The sequence below is a fragment of the Engystomops pustulosus genome, chromosome 2, assembly GCF_040894005.1.
Source record: "Engystomops pustulosus chromosome 2, aEngPut4.maternal, whole genome shotgun sequence".
In the NCBI taxonomy this organism is placed as follows: domain Eukaryota; kingdom Metazoa; phylum Chordata; class Amphibia; order Anura; family Leptodactylidae; genus Engystomops; species Engystomops pustulosus.
The window spans coordinates 45,125,416-45,143,857 of NC_092412.1; the positions used below are offsets into that span (position 1 = coordinate 45,125,416).

Consider the following 18,442-nt stretch of genomic DNA (forward strand, 5'->3'; position numbering starts at 1 on the left):
TCTTGAAGACACCATTTAATGCTAAGCAATAGTCAACTGATCCGACCTCAAGCAGCAAACTCGACCTTTATTGTAGGTCCAATATCTATACTGGGTTGATGAAATAGAAATAGATGTAGTACATGGTCTATGACATTACATTAAAGATATGTGGCAGCTCAGAATATAAGTAACATATCGGAAAATAAAATTTCATTCTTTTTAAACTTTTTAAAGAAGTTTGTTCTAAAATGCCCTAAAGGCAAAATTTGGAGGGAACATTGTTTATTTTTATACTCGTCTATCCAAACATCAAGTATCTTGTATCCCGATGATGCAGGAGCCGCTTGACTGTGCGCCAATATCTTGTCGACGCTCTTATTCTGTAATTGACATTTCATGATAATCTCTTACTCAGTTACATTATTCCTCAAAGCCGGCTGTTCTTCCAGTTCTTTCAGATCTTGTTTCAATTATTCATGTTACATTTGAGTCAAAGAGAAAGAGAAAAACGAAAGAAAATTACACAGCAGTCGAAGTATGTATCATTTAATGGAAGGCTTGACACCGCTACCCGGGGAGGTAGTGTCATCACTCAGCAAGGTTTTTGAGAGAGTCTTCCGAAAAAGTGAATTCATCAAGGTAATTAGATATAAACATTGAGTATAAATGCTAATTAACCATTAACATCAAGCCAAGAACTAGTAATAAAGAAAGGATTAATATACTCTGGATATATAATGTACACTCACCGGCCACTTTATTAGGTACACCATGCTAGTAACGGGTTGGACCCCCTTTTGTCTTCAGAACTGCCTCAATTCTTTGTGGCATAGATTCAACAAGGTGCTGGAAGCATTCCTCAGAGATTTTGGTGCATATTGACATGATGGCATCACACAGTTGCCGCAGATTTGTCGGCTGCACATCCATGATGCGAATCTCCCGTTCCACCACATCCCAAAGATGCTCTATTGGATTGAGATCTGGTGACTGTGGAGGCCATTTGAATACAGTGAACTCATTGTCATGTCATGAACCGTTGATACAAGGCAGGATGGATCCATGCTTTCATGTTGTTTCTTTTTCGGACCATTCTCTGTAAAACCCAGAGATGGTTGTGCATGAAAATCCCAGTAGATCAGCAGTTTCTGAAATACTCAGACCAGCCCTTCTGGCACCAACAACCATGCCACGTTCAAAGGCACTCAAATCACCTCATACTGATGCTCGGTTTGAACTGCAGGAGATTGTCTTGACCATGTCTACATGCCTAAATGCACTTAGTTGCCGCCATGTGATTGGCTGATTAGAAATTAAGTGTTAACGAGCAGTTGGACAGGTGTACCTAATAAAGTGGCCGGTGAGTGTATATACTGATAGACACTAACATTACTCTACCTGATGGGAGAACAAGGGTATTCTGCTGCATCCCACTTAAGACCTTTGGTTAAATCTACATTTCTGTTATTATGTTTGATTAAATAAAGATGGAACAATGGAAGTGAGATTTCCATATTTTGTTAACTGCCGGTATTTGACCCTGGTTTCCAGCTGGTAAATCTGTGCCAAAATGACTGACTAGTCAAACTTTCTGTTGTGGATTATTCTCAGACACAGGGGCACATTTTCTAAGGGTCCGAACACTGCATTTTCGTTGGGTTTCACAATTTTTTTCAGATTTGCCCTGAATTGCCCCCCGGGTTTTTGGCGCACACGCGATTGGATTGTGGCGCATCGGCGCCGGCTTGCATGCAACACAAATCGGGGGCCGTGGCCAACGGACAACCCGAATATTTGGACAAACCGCAGAATTTAAAAAGCAAATGATGTCTCAAGATCAGCATTCACATGCCCCAGGAAGAAGAAGGTGAACTCCGGCAGACCTCAGCTGGGGAAGCACACGCACATGCATCTTAATGAATCGCAGCAGACCAGAATCCTCGTCAGACATTCCGGATCGCGGGGTCAACGGGACGGGTAAGTAAATGTGCCCCACAGTCTACTAGATTTCTCCCACAATTTATGGCATGTTGCTACTCTTTTTCCATGGGCAGCATTGTCTGATCAAAGTCTTCCTATTGATGTCAAAGAGAGAGTGATTTTCTGTTCGCGAAATCAGTCATATGAACTGTCCATAGGTAGGGATGAGCAGACCCTATTAAATTTGAGGTCAGCCTGGGTCAAAGTTAAAAATCCTGCCCAGGTCCGGGTCCCCAGACCCAAAGCCCAAACGGCAACTCCCGAAATGGGTGCTATGTAGCAGCATTTAAATTAATGTGAGGGCCAGCTCTTACCATTTTCAGGCAAGATCGGCGCTCCCCATGATGTCATTGTGTCTATATATATATATATATATATATATATATATATATATATATATATATATATATATATATATAACAGCAGTAATAGCGGGTGTTAATAATGACGGTGTTGAGCCAGACAATGTATATTAAAGGGGTTTTCCCAGGAAACAAGTTAGGCATTCTCCACAGGATAGGGCCAAACTTGGTGATTGTTGGGGGTCTCAGTGATGAGACCCCACAGATCATGAGAACGGGGGGTCCAATGACCACGAAAACCCTTTTACTGTACTCATTTATTAAAATTTTTATTTAGTAAAATCCCATTTTTACAACACTTGCAAGAAAACAATCTTAGGCTACATTCACACAGACGTATGAAAATGGACGTACCGTACCATATTTTTACGGGTTACATACGGTTACATTCATTTCAATGGACAATACGTCCAACCATTTATATTGCCGTTTTTGACACCGGTGCGTACTGTACCATATACTAGTCATATAAGAATATAGAGCATGTCCTATTTTCTCCTGTATTTCAGTTCTGTATGCCCTAGAAGTCTATGGGGACATAAAAATAAAATACAGGTTACATACATGCTGCATACGGATGAGATCATACGGTTGTGTGAATGTAGCCTAAGAATGCATAAGACAGGAAAGAATTACGACCCCTAAGCTTTCCACAACCTCTGTCCCTGCGTTAAACTGGGTTGTGGTCGATAAGCCAAGTCAGATAAACTGAGTCAAAAACCCTTTCCTTAGAAAAAAAACAAAACAAAAACAAAACGCACTGCCATTAATATGGACACCTTAAAAGCCTATCAGCCTCACCACTGTCGGAAGGGCTGTTAGTAGGGGCATAGCTACAGGGGGTAACAGCGTCTATAGGGCCCCCAGTGTCAGGGGGCCCTGTCATCCAACCATCCGCTAAAGAATGGAAATTGTGCACCATTATATCCATATTATTGTGTACATTGTACAGCATAATATGTATATAACTCTATATGATGCTTATATGCTGTATTTGTGAGCATGCCTACTCTGTGTGTGCACAAGTCTGGGTGAAGAACTGTATGTTTATGTATATAGGTATGTAAATTTGTACAGTATATGTGTATAAATCTCATTGTAATGCATATGTATATACAAATATGTATATTTTAAGCATTTGGGGGGCCCAATTCAAAAGTCTGCTATAGGGCCCTGCCTCTACTAGTTATGGCACTGACAGTGATGAGGGACAGGCAGCCGGCCACCACCCACTTGCCAGATATAATTCGTATGTGACTGCTCTGATCTGGTGAAGGTAGGTTTTTAAGACACCTATTTATAGTAATTTAGTTTCAGCAATAGGGATTTTATCTAAACTTTTTAAAAAAAAAAAACAGTTTTTGCTAAATGTAGCTGAAAAGTTGGGCCAATTAAAGTTTACATTTAACACATCTTGATACCCTACAATAGTTTTGTATTGTGTCTCCCTTGTCCTTAGAGCAAAAAAAGAAAAGAAAAAAAAGCAAAGTTATAAACTAGTGGAGAAACATGTTAAAGCTGTCAAATTAGCATCATATGTAGTGTCTGAATAATGTGTCTATAGCTTACAGGGCACAACAAATTCATCCAAAATATGGCAAGCGATCAGCATTGCTTCAAACCAACTGTACTTCAGATTTGGAACAATATGTTCCAGTCATCAACATTGTGCATTCACTGCTTCTTGTCAGATAAGAACATTTTAATGTTATTAGATGGAAAGTTATGTACTGAAACTAGATCTGTAAATATTTAATGGCTGTAACAATGAGCTCCAACTAAATCCTGCTAGACAAGCGACTGCTTCTACTAGAACTAGATCTTTGTATATAAAGCCTGTAAAAATTGTGGAAGACTGCCACATTTCCTTTAAACATCTTAAGGTCACTGCCTAAAAATGGCCTTCAGGACAAACAATTCCAGCACTCTGGGCTGCAAATAATGCTCTACTCCCCTTTGTGGCATCACCTACCTCTAACATGAGGCATCTATCATACAGGTAGTGTAAAATCACACTTGGAGAGGCAGGTGTGTGCAGAATTGGCAGCACAGAGAACCAGTTTTATGTTTAGGTGCTCCCAGTGTGCTGCAAGATTGGGGGGGGGGGGGGGGGTGAGCATCTTTAGCTGCTGGGCAAGATCTACCAGTGGGTCAAAATTGCCTATATAGCTAATCCAGGAGCTTATGAACCTAAAGAGCTAGTATTAAACAGATTTGAGATGCCCACATTTCTACAAAATCACCTATTGCAAGGTTAAGCAAGTCTGAATGGGTTCCCACTCATGTGTGAGGGTGTAATGGGCATTTCTATGTAATTTAATTTGCCATATTTTTTCAATTGGATGTTCTAAAGTGTTTGTGTGGAGATTTCTCATAAATGTAGCCATGTTGTCCTTTAGAAACTAGAAGCTTTCCTCAAATATGACCACTTCACATTTTGGCATGGTGGCCAGACATGGGCTATTGAGTCCTGCCTGACTAAAGTGATTACCACAGGACGGCTGTGGAATAGGCAGCAACTCCAGACATTTCACATAAACACTGTTTTTGTGCAATCCCTCCAGCAGAGGTGGTTGTATCCAAGGACAGACTTGCTTCTAAGTGACCATATGGCTACATTTCAGAACTTGTCTTCACATGTAATTGTTTTACTAAGATATATATAGCAGATGAAATTGAATGCCCAGATGAGAATACCACTAAGGAAACGGAGTTCTCTGCCCACTGACCTCTGGATGCTTTACTAGTCCCAGGCTACAATGATCAGCTGTAATGTGTCAGTAATCAAGTTGATAATTATTGATTAACATTTTGTGCTGTCAAGTTAGTTAATATGGCTATTAAAAAAATTAACTGGAGGGGTTGGGGGGGGCTACCATCTTCAAATTAGAAAGGAGTCAACCAGAAAATGGTTCAGCACCAAGGAAGGCACTTGAGGAATTAAGTTCCATCTGTTCCCAGACTTTTCCATAGAAGGATAATCTATGAGTGTTTGAGACAGGACTACTCTATTCTCCCCTTCAGATACACGCATGTTGATGCCTAGATGTGGTAAGAGTTCCCACCATCTTCACTGTCAATTGCTGGACAAGTCTGCATATTGACAGCCATCTAAGTATGGAGGCCCTTTCATAGGCTTAGTGCTCCACGAGTAGGGGGGGGGGTCCTGAAACCCTAATGCTTATTTGGAGCATTGCAGCAGTACACTGCCATGTAGATGTATTCTAAGACCACCATTTTTCTGATCCTAAAAGACCTTTAGCCAATTGATAGGAACACTAAAGGAATTACAGATCTGTAGACATGTATACCTAGAAGAGGCAATACAAAAAGTTTGTATTCTATCATGTTGCATAGAAGTACCCATCAGTCACAACAATACTGTATAAGATATGGCTACACCTCAAGAAGCACAAGACAATTTCAGGAGTGAATAAAGTTTATTAAAACAGTGTTTGACAATGAAAGCCCTTCTAATGCATTTTGCTATTACTTTACCAAATTTTAGGGTTGCAATTTCAGCTCGGCCACAGAAGACAAAATTGCCTTGAATGTTGTCACCAATAGACAGCCAAGCTTTACTGTCCACATATTTGACCAAAGCAGTTTATATACATTTTCATATCCATTGCACCTTGCCCACTCCAAGTCAAGTTTACAGAACTGCTCAGACCGGCCAAATATCCGCTACAGCCGTCCAGTAGATACATTAATAAGTTAAAATTTTACACTAAAAAGTTTAATGTCATTTGTATAAAAAGATCATAAGTTAAAAGCTTGACACTTGGCCAGCAGTGTCCATCTAAAAAGCAGACCAACGCTGTTGATCGTAAGTGCTGTACAAGCCGTCTACAAGTTATTATAGAGGGAGAGTTGGAGGGAGAGTCACAAGTGAGACCTGCATGTACCTGCAAGACAAAGGCAAGAATGAGATTATATTACATTTTCAACAATGTCCCAAGTATATACTGACTCAAAAGGAATCAAATCTAGACAATGCAAAACCAGGACTAGTTCTCATCCCATGTTTAGGTGAAGTTACTATAGTGGGAAAGAGTCAAATACAAGAAGGTATTTTAGTTGTATAAAAGTTATGGTGCTGCTGATGAATGAACCCATTGACTTACTTGGGACTCTTATACTTTTCCCTAATGGCTTGTTGCGCTTGATGGGGTGCACTCAGACAGGCTCTATGCAGGTCAACTAGACAAGGTGCCAAGTCACTCAAGCTGTAGCCAGTGAAGGCTTGAAGAGTTTCAGGCTGTGGAGACAAAGTTCATGTTTTGCAAGATGGACAGAAATCACATTACTTAGTAAGACTACATTCACATGAACGTATGGGGGGGGGGGGGGGTGCAGGGGAACGTATACATGGCCGGCATATATACGCTCCCTGTACACTTCAATGGAATTCCGGCGGCGTACAGGAGCGTTTGTGCCACACCGTTCTGTAGCCTGTTAGAAAGGTGAGACATGTCCTATGGACTACGGCGCTGTGCATTTCTATAGAAAGGTGCTGATGTATGCCTGCAGCCCAAGTGTCATGTTTGATGGGTGTGGGACACCATTTAAAAATATAGGAATGCGATTACTGTGCAAGGATTTCCTGAAAATGGACATTCGATGTAGATATTAATGCAAGGAGTCTAAGGCAATGTTCAAAAGTTGTTCCACTTACCCAGAAAACCTTGTTAATTGTGTAGTTGGCAAGACCATAAGCTGCAGCCGCAGTCACTGATGGAAGATACTTTAAGAAATGCTCATCATGAAGGAGTGTAAGCTCCGATACATACTGCAGGAAGAGAATGGCAGCTTAGTGAATTTGAATGAACCATAACTGCCCAAGTTTAGACATTAAGACACCATCTATCCACCATTGCAGGCCTCACTGAACACCCCAGGTGAGGGTGAATTTGAAGAACCAAATAAGGACATTAATACATTAACAAATCTAATATCAATTATTACCATAGCAAGGTGTTCAGCCTTTGTGCCACCATTATGCTTGTGAATATACTGCAGGAGGAACTGGTTGATTGTAGGGACAGTCAGATCAAAGGCCAACACTTTAAGCAACAAGTGCTCCATGCGAAGAAGCTGCTTCTTTGTGTAGGTGTCATCGGTTATGTAGACAAACTCATCTACATCAGGAGGGTAGATCTCCTCATATTTGCTAGAAGGTAAGAGAATTAACACAACTTCAGTGGAAGTTTATGCAATCATATACAGGCACTTCCTGAGGTCTCCAACACAAATATCCCCCAACCAACTTCAAATCACTGATGTTCATTGGTGAAGGTATGAAGGGATAGGTAAACATTTCATAGAAAACCCATTTGAAGAGCAACAAATGCCCAACATCGAACACTAAGCTACAAATTATGAATGAAATGTACCATAAACCAAGGACACTTTCCTCAGATCCAGGCACTGACTGGTAGTCTCCTTTTCCAAAATCAACTTAAATTTAGAAGTTTGAAGGGCTACTGGGGCAGTTCCAATAGCCCCTTTATGCTGCAGATTCACAGGCTGTTGCCCTGTCCAACCTGCCCTTCTGTCTGGTGTAATCTCACTTAAGTGCAGGAAATTTCAGCACACGGAGAGGGTTGTTGTGAGTACTACTGCATCATGTAGGTGCTCTAGGCACCATCCTAGTAGCCTTTCAGACTTGGCCTCTTTCCACAGCCACTGCCTGGTTCAGTGTGCAAGGTTCTATGGAATATCCATGTGGTTTCCTTTAAATACCAGAGATTAAGTTAAGATAACTTACGATGCAAGGAGAATAGCAGCTGTTCCAACAAGCTGCAGCTTCCCTCTAAGCACAGACATACAAGACAGGAACCTGTCCAGGTAGTTAATAGCAAGAAATAGGGTTTCATTGCGAAGCTTGTACTCTTCTCGGACTTCTGCAAGCCAATCCACCAATATGGTCCTCATGGCAGAAGTGATGTCTGGTTGCTTCCTCATGTAGTAGGGTTTTGGTCTATGTTTAACCTGAAAAGGAACAAATATCAAGCTTTAACCATCACACGCCATACATTGTATAGTAGGCTATTCTGTCCCAAACCCTATGGAGACAGGCCTTGTTAGAAACATGCTATATTAAAGATTTGTCCATGCCCTAGGAATCTCTAAACCTGTGATATTTTACAGCATAGACCAGTTCTTCTAGCAACGTTCTATTTCAGAGAAAGTTTCATACTACAATCTTACTTCAGCTTGACGCAGATAGCGATGAATCTCATCTATGTATTCAGCAAGTGCAGCAACATCTGGGTCAGTTTCAGAAGCTTCATCTTCAGGCTGTCCTTGTAATGAGGTGTCCACCATCATTGGAGATGCTATAAGCCAAGAAGAGTCAGGATTTTATAAGTTGCCACATTGACCAGACACATTGTGTGAGATACAGACCTGAGCTGACATCCAGTAGTAGATGAAACTTCTGCTTCACAATGTTGGCCTCAGATTCCTCCAAACTTGGAAGTTCTACATCAAATGAGCAGTTCTCTTGTTTATCTTCTGGTTCCTCCACGTAGATGGTAAAGCATGGCTTGGGGACTAGAGAAGCTGCACTGGTGGAGAACATCTTGCCAGCAAGAGGAAATCCATTCTCAATGCCGGATGCAGGTTTTGCAGATAAAGCACCCTATAAAGATAGATATGGAGTCAAGCGCTAGCAGGTGGTACCTCATGGCCAAGCAGCACCTTTAGGCTTCCAATAAGCTCGGACAGTTTTGAAATAGACAAAGTCTACAAACTCTTTGTCTTACCAGGCTAATTGATCTCTGGCGCTGATCATTTTCACTAAGGACTCCAAGTACAGTTCTTTGTGTCTGCTGTGGAGGCAGGAGCAGATTGGACTGACCCAGGGCCTCCACTTTTGGGAAAGCGAGGTTTTTCTGAAAGCCTTCATATCCTCCATTACCGGCGTTTCCAAAAAAGTGGACAGTGGATGTGCTATTGCGACGCATTCCCAGTCAATTAGTAAGACAGCAACTAAAGAAAACTACAAGTGACAAAGATGTTATTACATATACCCAGCAAGACCACCACAATTCTTAGTGACTTTCCCTACATCAGACAACTTCAGATGTGCCAGTCTATGCTCACTCCATTTGAGAACATCACAAAGTGGCAATACCCACTGTCCTTGTAGTGGAGCAGCAATGCCACTCTAGAGCAGGTAGGTATGACCAGAACAGCACCAATGGATGGTTGGGAATGTTTTGTTTCAAACTAATGTGTTAAATAATGTAGGGTGTTAAATAATGTCCAGTTCCACATTTCAGTCACTAGTTAGACAGGTCATACTGAGACTTTGCTGGACATTGGCCATCACTGTGGAACAGTTACCCAGGAGCAGAAACAGCAGCCTATATCCCACAAGAAACTGACCCACCGATCCAACTGTCACGGCTTGTGTGTGGCACCCGCCATCATTAGTGCCATACTGCAGTCATGGCAGAGTCACCATCAGCATATTTTACTATACAAAGCTGTAGCATTACATCTCCAGGGCCAAACCTGTATATAGTTGAAGGACAGTGCAAAATGCATTTATATTACAGGATTGTAACTGGACTTTGAATATACTGGCATTTACTCAGGGGGGGAAATGGCTGCGGTTAGTGGAAATGCTACACACCAGTGCTCAAACAGAAGCCTCATAGCTGGTCAAATACAGCAGTGTACCAAGTCCAGCTACAATCCAGGAATAAGAGTTAAAACAAAAATATATAAAATTAACAGCCTTGCTTCCACAAGCATAGGATTCATGCTTATGAACTGGTATTTTAAATTATACAGGGGGTCAAAAAGAATTTTTTTAAGGGATAAAAACATGGGTGCTTTGTTCTAGTACATACAGTTATTGCTACTCAATTAAATGCATTTCAATGCAACAAGGCTGTAATAACAAATACACAGGAGTGATACCATTTCTAGATTAAAGCACATTTTTTTCTAACCCCGGACAACATCTACCATCAAATTAACAGGTGGAAGAAATTTGATTTTGAAGGGAATTCACCTGTCCAGTTCATGTCTATTACATGTTGAAGTGAACTGCACCTAAAAAAAATCACATCAACACTGATTGCAATGCAGTTTTAACTGCAATGTGTGGATCACCCTTTATATAGTGATGACCCATGGTCAGGTGTGGAGCAGTTTTTGGAAGAAGACAGTAATGTTACTCAAATGACAATTTCAGCATCTAAACAAGTGCCATGCACACTAAGAGGCAGGTTCTTATTAAAGTTCAAAAGACAATGCACAACAAGGCCATTAAAAGACAATTGAGTTGTCTTATGAACTTAAAGGAAACCTACCACTTAGTATGGCAGGGGTAAGCTGTAAGTACCGAGCACCAGCTCAGGGTGAGCTGGTGCCGGTACTTACTTTCGTTAGTGTTAAAACCGCGGTATCGCGGTTTTAACACTTTTTAAACTTTAGGGCAGAAGACACTTCGGCGCTGCGTGCGCACGATCGTGCGCGCGCCTCCATAGGAAATAGCGGAGATGTTGCGCGCGCACGGTCGCGCGCAGCGCCGAAGCCCCTTCTGCCCTAAAGTTTAAAAAGTGTTAAAACCGCGGTTTTAACACTAACGAAAGTAAGTACCGGCACCAGCTCACCCTGAGCTGGTGCTCGGTACTTACAGCTTACCCCTGCCATTCTAACTGGTAGGTTTCCTTTAAAATAAAAGTGTACATTGCACTTTGTTATCCCCTGAATTTTTTGTTTGTGCAGTTGAGTTTAAAAGGGGGTTTGCTTTGCACTTTAACTGTGTGCCTGCTTGTTTTATTATACAGGCAGTCCCCAGGTTACATACAAGATAGGGTCTGTAGGATTGTTCTTAAGTTCAATTTGTATGCAAGTCACAACTGTATATTTTATCATTGTAATCCCAGCCAGAACTTTTTTGGTCTCTGACAATTGGATTTTAAAAATGTTGGGTCGTCATAAGGACCAGGAGTAACACTAAATCTTCATGACAGACACCTGTGATAGCTGTTTATTGTAGCCTAAGGCTAAAGTACAGTATGTTACCAATATCCAGAAGTGCGTTTGTAACTAGGGGTCATATGCAAGTCCTGCCTTTAATGTTTCTAAAACCCCTGACGACCCCTTTAAGTTACTAGCCACCCAGCTCCATCACAGTGCAGCAAGATGCTCCATGGAGGGCTGCGATTTGGCCACAGTTTGTGCAGGCAAATCTCAATCCCCGAACACGGTCATGTGAACACAGGCTTAGACATTTAGACACTTAGACATAGAATCAGACAGCTTCAAATTTGGAAAGGAAAACAAAGCAGGACCATACTAGTACAGATCAATATATGTGTACATAATATAGTTCAAATAAAACACCCGCCACCAATAAACCCACAAGTGCCAGAAGAACTGGCATTATCTCCAAGGAGCCGGCAGTGACGCTCCCCGCACCCCCAGCACATCACCCCGCTCCGGGCAGCCGGCAGTGACGCTCCCAGGACATCACCCCGCTCCGGGCAGTCGGCAGTGACGCTCCCAGCACTACATGACACAAGTGATGTACAGCCATGTTACCTGTGATCAGTGAGTGACTCCTCTGCAGCTCCGGGCACGGCTCTCCCTCCTGCCCGCACAGCCGCTATATATGAGGCGGTGATTGGCCGCAGCCGGTGTACATGGCCGGAGCCTCCGCCGCCTCTGATCACTGACAAACACAAACCGGTGTTTTCAATCCGCCCGCTCCTGCGGGTCCTGACCAATCAGGAGGAGCCCGGGCGGCGTCACGTGGTGCCGTCTCCGTAGAGACCCGGAGCGGCGTCCCCATGTCCCTCTCCTGTGTGTGACAGCTGACATGACACCATGACATCCCCAAACCTCACACTACTGCTGCCTGTCACTCAGCTCTATCCCTGCACAGGGATCACCACCACGTGTTGTAATATGTTGTTTTTTAGCTAAAATGAATAAAATTAATAATGCTTAAATTTTGCAATAAACCCCAAAGAGTTATAGTGTGGGCTAAATACTTGTATTTATTTTGCAGCACATAAAGCAGCACATGGGGCAGTGTTATTTCTATAACAGCGTGTTGCGTTTAGGTTGCGTTTTGTAAACGCAAATTTTAACAAAAAATGTCATTGGGCAAATCACCTTCTCCTCAGCTCACAAAACACAATTTAACTGCAACCATAACACAACGTGCGAACGCAACCTAAAATGCCCCTCCCTCCCTTTTAGCATTTGAATGGCCCTTAGGGCGCGTTCACACGTTCCGCTAGCACCGCGTTCATAACGCACCGCTAGCGCACAGGGGGTGGAGTTTGGGGCGATCGCATATGCGTTTCCAGAGAAACGCATGCGATCGGGTTATTAATCGCATGCGTTTCCCAGAAACACATATGCGATCGGCCCGAGCCCCACCCACTGTGCGCTAGCGTCGCGTTATGAACGCGACAATAGCGGAACGTGTGAACGCGCCCTTAGGGTGATGTCAGACGTGGCGCTTTGTCTGCGCTTGCAAACGCAAACGCAGACAAAGCCGCGCTTACCGGGGCGGGCCGCGGCCCGATCACATCGTGTTAAATTAACGCAAAACACCGGCGGCTCGTTCCCGATCGCAGGCGTTTCCATAGAAACGCCGATGCGATCGGGCCGAGGCCCGCCCCGGTGGGCGCGACTTTGTCTGCGTTTTCCTTTGCAAGCGCAGACAAAGCGCCCTGTGTGGCGCCGGCCTCAGGGTGCAGTCAAACGGTGTTTTGGTTGCGTTTTCATTGCGTTTTGAAACACATTACAACAGCTGAGATGAGGTGATTTGCACTATTAACATTTGCGTTTACAAAGCGTTAACAAAATGTAAACGCTGTATTACAAAACACAACATGTGTACTGGCCTTAGGGTGATGTCAGACGTGACGCTTTGTCTGCATTTGCAAACGCAAACCCTGACAAAGTCGCACCCACCGTGGCGGGCCGCGGCATAATCGTATCAGAGTTTCAATGCAACCACCTGCGTTCGGGAACGAGCCGCCGATGTTTTGCGTTAATTTAATGGAAAACACCGGCGACTTGTTCCCGATCGCAGGCGTTTCCATAGAAACGCCAGTGCGATGGGGGTGCGGCTTTTTCTGCGTTTGCGTTTGCGAACGCAGACAAAGCGTCACGTCTGACATCACCCTTAGGCCGGTGCCACACGCACCGCTTTGTCTGCGTTTGCAAAAGCAGACAAAGCTGCGCCCACCAGGGCGGGCCTCGGCCCGATCGCATCGGCGTTTATATGGAAACGCCTGCGATCGGGAATGAGCCGCCGGTGTTTTGCGTTAATTTAATGCAAAACACCGGTGGCTCTTTCCCGATCTCAGGCCCGAGGCCCTCCCCGGTGGGTGCGGCTTTGTCTGCGTTTGGCACCAGCCTTAGGGTGAAGACACACGTGGCGTTTTTAGTTAGTGCATTTTCAGATCGTAAAAAACGCATGGGTTTCTTGAAAACGAATGAGTTTTTGACCAGTTTGAATTAAGATAATTGATGAAACCTGTCAAAAACGCATGCATTTTTAACGCATGCGATTTTTACGATCTGAAAACGCACTAACTAAAAACGGCCTAAAAACGGCCTAAAAACGCCACGTGTGTCTTCACCCTCAGGGTGATGCAACACATTGCGTTTTTGGTCCATTTTAAGCATGCTTTATTAAACGGACTGAATATGCATGCTTTTAAACGGACCAAAAACGCCATGTGTGGCATCACCCAAAGGAGAATTTCCCAGTTTGATTCCCTGGCGTCTATAGTGCTATAAGTTACACCAAATCTATCAAATTCTATAAAATGTTTGATAAGTTTTGTACATTCTTAATACAGATATTTAGAGATATGGTCACATGTGGATGTAATGCCCGAAATTTCTCCAGAACCTGTGAAATAATAACTCCATGACTATATTTGCTGGTGATTTTGTTATTTCATGTAGGCTCCTGAGATGTTCTCACTTTTCCGAAGCTTCAGGGATCAGATTACCTGGATTCTCAAGAGTTAATGAGTGATAATAATAGGTAACCGTGACGTGCTGCACATTGACGCCTCTTTCACACAGGGCAGCGTCTGATTGTGAATGTTATAGTATAACAGTATAAGCCTCTTTGCTAAAGGCTTAATCTGCACATTGAATCTGCATTAGTAAATGACATGCTGTAATCCCAAAACCCACAGTGCAAACTAACCCAGAACATGGATGGGTTTTTGTATAAATCCCAACCATTATGATGTTACTCAAAATTTATCTGCACTACTCGCCTCGAGTTCTGCAGCAGATTAGATCCCTGCACATGGTCAGGACAACCAGTAAATAAAATAAGATTGGTGTAGAAAATCCACTGCGGATTAGTGTAGGTGTCTACTTACTGTATGCACAAACTGTGAAATATTTCCATATGTAAATTGAGAATTTACATTTTAAAATCTGCATAATTTTTCTGCTGCAGATTCACAATAGATCTATCCTCTCTCCACTATCAGAGTGGAGAGATTTATCCTTTCGAGCATTGTCTGTTTTGTGTAAAAACTCATCCTTTTACCAATATATAAAAAAAATCCTCTTCAAAGTCAAATGCAAATAAACTGAGAAATGTAGGGTTTTTTTGCCAGAGATTAGTCACTGTATATTTTAGATTAGAACTGTATATTTTATAATTGTAACCACAGCAAAAAATTTTTTTGGTCTCAGTGACAATTGGATTTTAAAAATGTTGGATTGTCATAAGAACCAGGATTATAGCTGTTTATTGTAACCTAGGACTAAAGTACAGTAAATTACCAATTACCAGAGGTCTGTTTGTAACTAGGGGTCGTCTGTAAGTCGGGTGTTCTTCAGTAGAGGACCGCCTGTACATGTAATTTTGCACAAGATGCATTTGATCGCCTCTAGACTACACAAGAAATCTCACAAAGAGCCAAGTGAACGGTTTGTTAAACTGGTAGTGATGTCTACATACAATCCAGCAATCACTGGGATCCAGGCAGCACATAGAGTAACGCGCTGTACCGCATGGTATCTCAGTGACAGAATGTGGTCATTGTTTGGGCTTGCTAATGCTGAGGCTTGCTGGTTTATAATTAGTAGGCTGATCTACTCCCCGTTGGCATGAGAAGCTGTCATTAGTGGCTGCAGAGGCAAAATCCTGCGCTGGAGAGGGAAGACTACTGGTTTAATGAATGTTCAGATCCTTAATGAACAACGGTTGAGTTTTGTACGAGCTCTGCACATCGGGGGAGAAGTATTAATGTGCCGGTCTTTAGATCAGTGTAGAGTAGGACTAGACAGTTCTCTGCTGTCAGATTAGTCCCTGTATCTGAATGATGAATCTGGTGCAGTATAAGACTGGCGAGTCCTCCTTGTAGTTGGTCTAGTTTGCTGTCAACAAGATTGAATTTTTTGGTGCATGGGCTATTTTCTATAGGACCACAATCCCTTTTCAGTGTCAACTTACCTGAAAATTACTCCAGTATTCTGTTCTGACGTATACAGATACATCTGCCCAATGTATGTGCCAGGCTTTATGTTAAAGAAATAATAACCGCTACATCATTCATTCACAAAACGCAATTCAAAAACTCTATATTGCATAATGTTTTATTGTCTTTTTTTGGGCACATGGTGTGGGGCATTTCTCAAGACTGGTGAATTGTCTGCCAGTCCTTGAAGTCACGCGCCTTATTTATGATGAAGCACATGCCTCATAAATTAGGTGCATGGATCTTTAAAGGACATCTACCTCCAGGATTAGGGATTGTAAACCAAGCACCGTGGCATACTGGTGTGTGCCCCCTCTGTCAGAATCTGCTCTCTTATCAGCTTCTTATGTCCTGGGTTTTACAAAAAAGGCTTTTAAAATTATGCAAAGGAGCCTGAGAGGTTCCAGTCTCCGTGGGTTCATTTGCATAATTTTAAAAGTTTTTTTCTTAAAACAAGGGCATAGGAAGTTTAAAGAAGAGCGATCCTGCCATAGGGGGCACACACCAGTATGTCAGTGTGCTTAGTTTACACATCTTTCATCCTGGTGGTAGATGTCCTTTAAGAACTGGAGCATCACTTCAGATGCCCCAATCTTGGGCTCTATAGCAGTACTATGGTAAAGATGTGATTTTCATCTTTCGGTAGAACAAAGTATCACAATCAATAGGTGGCATTAATAGTCTTGCATGGTCTATTATTGTGGCGCACAAATTGTGCTGTAATTTTGCCTGAGATGGATATAAATATGACGCACAAGGCACAGCAAGGGAAAAAGTGAATAATAAATGCTCCCCGATGTGTTTTCTGAAAGATAAAAGTCTCATCTTTACCATGATGCCAGAACCATGGTTCTGCCATGAAGCCCAAGATAAGAGTTTCTAAAATGATGCTCCCCCTCCTCCCTCCACAATGACTCTTCTCAGGTAAAAATTACATGTTTCATCTCATTTGCACTTGACTTTGGAGGAGATTTTTTCTATAGATAAACTGATACCATTTAACATAAGAGAGAATTCCCAAGTGGACCCATAGCCTTAAGCAGTTGTCTATCTGGTAATTTTTTTTAAAGGGTAAGGACATCTAAAAAAGCACCAAAAACAAACAAAGAAGCAATATGGATCGAGCCAAATGATATCCAAAGGAATTAACCGGACCCGAGGCCTGGTTCTTTTCAATGTGCACCCACCATTTGGGATCAGTGTTTGTGCTGCTTGGACTCTTTCCTTGTGCATTCACAATGAAAGCTATTATGTTGTTCTGGAACTATCTAATGAAAGACCCTCCAAACTCCATTTATTCAAAAATAAGGCTTCAAATGTCAATCATTGAAAGGGTTTACAAAAATTTACCAAAAACAGGGAACGGGATAAAAATTGATACTCATCTCAATTCCAATTCCATCTCAATGCAGCGATCGTGTCCCAACCAGGCACACATGCTTAATGCAGACAATCCCAGGACTTTCACCAGTACCATACATCCAGGCATTATGGTTGATTTGAAGTAGGAAAAGTGACAACTACAATGTGTCATCAGGAGACGTCGGTCATCCGTCAGGCTCATTGCTGTTGACGCAGGTTATCTAAGGACAGGACGCAGTTAGTGTGGACCAGATAAACTTTGAGGTGTTTCTCCATTGCAGACGTTTCATGGTGTTATCTAACTTGGAACAAAAAGTTTGTTGTCAACTCAGGGGACACTAAGGTGACAAGTATCAGCATGTTGTTCTGTCAGCAGGATTAGCAGATAATACAGCCTGGAGGTGAAAAAGGAAGGTGATAGCTTTACCCTTGGTCTTTACAGAAAACAAACCCATTGTGTAATTGCAGATAATGTGATGTATGGAGACCGCCTAAGGCCGTAGGAGCTGATAAAGGATTTTAATCCATACCCTTTCTATATCAGGAGACAGGTGCAAGGATCTGTTTGATGCAGCACATAGTAGAAAACTTAGGGCAAGCACACTGAAAACATCAAAAATGACTTAATTCCAGCACAGAGTATTACAACAATAGTGTGAACAAAGCCTAGAAGAAGGAAGCTCCTACATATATCTGGGGGACCCATCACTAACCCATTGATGTTAATCCCTTTTAAAGGCAAATCGACCATAGACCAGGGACACTTACTTATAGATCCAGGCACCACGTGGTAATCTTCTTATATTTGTTTTCTGTGGCCTCCTTCCTCCTAAAAATTAAAAAAAAAAGTCTGATACTCCGATACTGTGCTACTCCGATGCAGTAGCACTCCCCACTGTCTCCCAGCACTTCGCGCCACTACCTGTACACACAGTTTGAGGGGGGAGTGTTCCTGCATAGTGTAATAGCATGTGAAGCTAGAGCACAGAGGTGCTCTGGTAACTCCCCCCAGAGTCCTTTTTGGCTCATTAAAATAATTTTAAAAGTTGACTACAGATGGAAGGAGGCCATGGATAACAAATATAAGAAGGTTACCACAGTCACGGTGCCTGGATCAAGGAGTAAATGTTCATGGTTTATCATACTTGATTTTTATGGTAGATTTCTTTTAAAGGGGCAACTTGTAACAAGCAAATTATTATTTTAGGTGCTACATAAAAGATGTTATCAGCTAAGCAATAAGTTGGCTGATGTGGA

General features: G+C 42.4%; 1 protein-coding gene across 1 annotated transcript; it reads right to left on the reverse strand.

Annotated features, from left to right (window-relative positions):
- Positions 1–6,047: 6,047 nt before the first annotated feature.
- On the reverse strand, positions 6,048–12,043 carry CCNA1 (cyclin A1). The gene is made up of 9 exons (XM_072134424.1): positions 11,892–12,043; positions 9,095–9,330; positions 8,736–8,970; positions 8,538–8,665; positions 8,095–8,318; positions 7,293–7,497; positions 7,003–7,116; positions 6,452–6,585; positions 6,048–6,232 (listed from the first exon to the last, which is right to left on the reverse strand). Exons 2-9 carry the CDS (start codon positions 9,293–9,295, stop codon positions 6,184–6,186), a joined length of 1,290 nt encoding a protein of 429 aa, XP_071990525.1. The 5' UTR covers positions 9,296–9,330; positions 11,892–12,043; the 3' UTR covers positions 6,048–6,183.
- Between the last annotated feature and the right edge of the window lie 6,399 nt (positions 12,044–18,442).

Coding starts and splice junctions, on each gene's coding strand:
- CCNA1 (XM_072134424.1), bottom strand. CDS start 9,295: ATGCGTCGCAATAGCACATCCACTGTCCACTTTTTTGGAAACGCCGGT. Junction 8,666..8,735: donor ACTACTGGATGTCAGCTCAG/GTCTGTATCTCA, acceptor CTTGGCTTATAG/CATCTCCAATGATGGTGGAC. Junction 7,498..8,094: donor GCTGCTATTCTCCTTGCATC/GTAAGTTATCTT, acceptor CTTACCTTCTAG/CAAATATGAGGAGATCTACC.